A 5,000-nucleotide genomic window follows, 5' to 3' on the forward strand; every position below is an offset into this window, starting at 1 on the left:
ATCCGACTCGAATACTGTTGATGAGGGAGCATTCTAGAACCTGGCCCTCCTAGGGGAGAGAGACAGAGAGGGAGAGGGGGGGAGAGGGAGTGGGAGGGGGAGAGGGAGAGGGAGAGAGACAGAGAGGCAGAGACAGGGAGAGACAGAGACAGAGAGAGAGGCAGTGGGAGGTGAGAAAAGGATAAATAAATAAGTCCGGGACCTCTTGGTGTGTTGTTAGACTGTGACTAACGTGGCAGACTTTGTTTAGCGAAAGCACAAACTCACTTCATCATCGGAGACAGGTATTTCACTTTAAATACAGTATGTCGGCGTGACCCGAATTTGAACGTCTCGCGGTAACAGCTGCCTTCGTGTCTCATCACGTACGCACATAGCACACTGACGCTATCGCACCTATGTTAACTGTGGAATATACAAAAATAAAACGCAGTGATGGAACGTCCTGGTGGATTTAACAGATGCATGCAAATATATCTTTGAATTTGAATAGTGTTCTGCACACTTCATGTTCATGGGAACAAAGTAAAGTGAAATGCCAGAAGTTTGCATGACAAGTACACATACAGCATTGCCTTTCATCCGATATACAATGCGGTTTCGGGGAGGTCGAAGTTTGTATTGTAAAACGCTTCATGCTGGATTGGGCTAACATGTCATCAGTGTTCTTTGAGGAACGTTGCTCTGATTATAAACAACGATCTGTATTTCTGCTGTGAGTTTAGTGATGGGACTGGGAAGAGCATAACTGGAGAAGCTGAAATATGAGCTTATTATTTTTTATTCTTCTTTATTCTTTTCTTTTATTATTTATTTTTGTCAGACCAAATGTTCTATTTAAAAAAAGAACATACGATTAGAATAAAAACGAGCTTGTTTACCTTGCCCTCACTCTTCCAGGTGATGAAAAAGCCAAACTCATCGACTCTCATCTGGCAGTTGGGCTCGAAGACGAACGGGTCCTGTTGAGGGACAAAATACATTTTTTGAATCCTGAACCCAGAGAGGTCTAATCCATCGCGTGCATTTATTTGACAGGACGTTAAAGAGGCGCCCAGGGCTTACACCGCCATTGCTCCGCCAGCGGAGACACTCCAGTCCTTTTCTAAGACGTAGCGATCACTCGATGTTTAAGCACGCCACACACACGCACGCAAGCACGCGCACACACACACACACACACACACACACACACGCGCACACTGAGCGATGAAGATGGTTTCCATGAGGTGTCGAATGCAAACATCATCTAGGCGGGATTGCCTTCTTCCAAGGAGACCGCACACATCCTTGAGCACGCTCTGGTATGTGTGTGTGAGGGTGTGCACCAAATGGAACATGCACTTGGGTCCCCGTGTGTGTGTGTGTGTGCCTGTGCGTGTGTATCGTTGTGTGCCGGTGTGTGTGTGTTTTGGTGATTGTGCGGGTGCAGATGTCGCTCGATGTTCTTTTTGTAGAACCGAGCAATACAGATCTAGTGCACACACACACACACACACACACACACACACACACACACACACACACACACACACACACACACACACACGCACACCGTTAGCTGTCCCCTAGTTGGCGGGACGTGTCCCGTTCAGCTGGGCTGTCGGAGCAGAGAATCGGCTCGTATTAGCCGGCTTATCTTCCGTCATTTCAACTCACAGCTGGTAGGCCTGATCTCAGTTATCAACGGCTCAATGTGTGTGCCAATGTGTGTGTGTGTGTGTGTGTGTGTGTGTGTCAATGCGTGTGTGTGTGTGTTTGTGTGTGTGTCAATGTCTGTGTGTGTCAATTTGTGTGTGTGTATGTATATGTAAATATATATGTAATATATGCAAATGTATATGTACAGTATGTGTGTGTGTGTGTGTGTGTGTGTGCTATTTACTATTAATTGTTTTTTATATATGCCTTCTGAGTGCACATAATAAATCATTCATAATGCGTCATTGCGTACTTCTTGTTGTGTGTTGTGTAATGTGGGTACTTTGATCAACCACACGAAACAAATTCATTGTTCAACATTGACTTTTAAATTAAGTCGTCGGAATTCGATGACAAAGCGAAATGGCCCTTCGGATTTGAATCTTATCTGCATGATGCAATGTAGTCCCAAAGTCAAACAAGATATAAAAGGCTTGGGAGTGAAAAAAGGGAAAGGAATGCAACCTGATCAAAAAGCGATGCTAAGCTAGCCCCATGCTACGCTGGCCAGCTGTGTTTGACCCGTCGCCAGGTTCATATGCAATGCTTTCTAAGAGCATACTTTGCTTTGATTGACATGTTAAACCTACAAAGGCGGACTGCTTCAGACCCGGGGAAGGTTCCAATTATTAAATGTCAAACAAAACTCTAATATATGGAATGTTATTGTCCGTCTTTATTATCAATAGCTAATGAATCACGACGAACGCGACGATCAGGTAGATTTGTTTGACCTTATACCCGCAGATACAACTCCCTTAGAAAAAACAAACAACTCACTCATTCAGCACATATTTTGATGGTGTAATCCAAAGGAATAACAACATATCCCTATATGGGAATATGAGTTTAAAACAAGTGCTGTAGAACCCCTGACTGCCCACACGGAAAGTAGGCTACAACCCAAAGGCCCAGTCGCTCAGGGCCTCAGTAAAACTAAGAACACTACTTTATATACTTTATATAAAATACACAGTATCAAAGAGGGTCTGACCTCACATAAGTCTACCCAAGGGGCTTGTTAAGGCATCTTTGTCCTAAAGCGCTTCGTGTGTTAGTGTGTGGGTATGTGTGTGTGTATATATGTAGAAATATCTGTGGATGGGTGGTTTGCGTCTACATGTGTGTATATCTGTATGTGTGTGTGTGTGACTAATTAGTTGATGAAGCTACCCATCCCCAGTCTTCATTACTACAGTATCCAAGTGAAGCTCCAACACATACCCTTACATACCCAAGGGCTTGTATGTGTTAGTGGGAGCAGGGTATCGGCAGGTTTCAGCAAGTCAAATTTAAGACTTTTTAACAATGAAATTGAAGACCTAAAACATGCGATGGTGGGGGTTGGCAACAGACGCGAGCCAACTTCGGAAACGCACGTCTTCCAGCCAACTGTCCTTGAATTTGCACCTACCCATTGTCCCGCCCCGACAAATGTAAGTCCTTGAGTTACAGTGTTTAAGAACAGCATATGACATTTGTAACGAATTTAAGACTTTTGAAGGCCTTAAATTTAGAAACATGAATTTAAGACTTTTTAAGACTTTTTAAGGATGCGTGGACACCCTGAGAGGGAGAGAGAGAGCGAGAGAGTAAGAGCGAGAGAGTCGCTTCATCGATCACAGCGCTCTTTAAAGCAGTCCTGGATAAAGTCACCAGACTGGAGCCCCTCCCCCCCCCCCCCCCCCCAGTAGCATCTACAGGTCATGCTCTAAGAATGAGGAGCCAACACAGACCTGATGAACACCCAGATACACAAGGGAATGCAAGCAACAATATGTCTGTGTACCAACGGACGCCTGTTAATAAATAAAACAGGCACTCCAATGCAATTTCTGTTTCCAGTGCTGAGCTCTTGTTTCTGCTCTCTCCTTTCTTTGTTGTCGATGTGAGGAACGTCCATCTCACTGTCGGGAACAACAGGGAACAAACGCCAGGTGACGTCCACAACGGTTTCCAAGCCGGATCAGAGGCTGTGTCTGGTTATTTATGTATTCTGCTCTTCGTGTGTGTGTGTGTGTGTGTGTGTGTGTGTGTGTGTGTGTGTGTGTGTGTGTGTGTGTGTGTGTGTGTGTGTGTGTGTGTGTGTGTGTGTGTGTTTGTGTGTGTGTCGGACACATGCACATGCATGCACAAGCGGACAAGCAGACGCTGGGAGGCAAACACACACACATACAATATTTAGTGCATTGGATATGTGAGGTCTCTGACCTTTGACCCGCTGTCGTCGAGGTGTGCTTTTATTCTCATCTATTCAGTCGCCAGAACGCTTAGCAATTTGTCTACGTTGAACCCTATTTTAACAGAGCGCTCTGAGGAGACAGTTGATTAATTGCTCTTTTTAAGAAACAAAGGAATGAAAGGCAAACAATGATAAACATCCCGAAGATAAAATAAGCGAACAGTAAAAATGACCAAAGGAGAAAGGAAAGTGTTTTTTTTTACCCAATAGCAGGATGAGCAAACGCTAAACAATGGAAGTCCATCAAAATAATATACAGTATTAGTCTCTCTCTCCCCCCTCCCTCTGTCTTACTTTTACTTCGCTATGAGTTATAAGAGAGCGGATGGCTGACGCAAGATGCAAAAGTAGTCAATTGTATTATGAAAACATCCAGTAACAGTCAATGACACTTCACAAAGAAAATGATGGGATTGAAGGATAGTTTATAAGCCTCTTCAATATTCTGCATACAGCGATAGATAAAGAAAAACAGAGAATATGTCATTATTCTGTTTATTATGGAAGTAACTCAACATTATGTGTAGATGCAAAATGTACTCAGGTTCATTTTGGGAAAACAACAAGGGAGAGTTTTGAATCTTTAGAGACTTACTTAATGCTGCCACACACACACACACACACACACACACACACACACACACACACACACACACACACACACACACACACACACACACACACACACACACACACACACACACACACAGAGAGACACCGACAGCAAAGGACAAGGACATTTCATGTCCTCACCATCTGCTGCACCATGGGACTTCCATGGGTGGAGCGTGGGATCTGGAAAAATCTATTCTGCTTTACATATCATTTGTGGCCAATGGCATTTGTACTTACATTAGAGGGTGATTGTATTGAGTGTATGTGTGTGAGCGCCTGTGTGTACGAGTGTGCACTTCACTCTAATCAACACCGGTCCCCTGCAGGCCTCCTATTAGCCACAGCCTTACAGCCACACACTACCACACACACTACCACACACACACACACACACACACACACACACACACACACACACACACACACACACACACACACACAC

At 44.3% G+C, this 5,000-nt stretch overlaps 1 protein-coding gene across 2 annotated transcripts in view; it reads right to left on the reverse strand.

The window, feature by feature from the left end:
- plcb4b (phospholipase C, beta 4b) overlaps window positions 1-5,000 on the reverse strand; it is a 78,621-nt gene that overhangs the window by 38,109 nt on the left and 35,512 nt on the right. For both annotated transcript variants that reach the window (XM_030345550.1, XM_030345548.1), the window contains exons 5-6: window positions 882-962; window positions 1-49 (exon numbers count right to left, since the gene is read on the reverse strand). The exon at window positions 1-49 is cut by the window's left edge and continues 11 nt beyond it. In XM_030345550.1, the coding sequence (XP_030201410.1) occupies window positions 1-49; window positions 882-962 (130 nt within the window). The remainder of the gene's footprint in view (window positions 50-881; window positions 963-5,000) is intronic.

The sequence above is a fragment of the Gadus morhua genome, chromosome 21, assembly GCF_902167405.1.
Source record: "Gadus morhua chromosome 21, gadMor3.0, whole genome shotgun sequence".
Lineage (NCBI taxonomy): Eukaryota > Metazoa > Chordata > Actinopteri > Gadiformes > Gadidae > Gadus > Gadus morhua.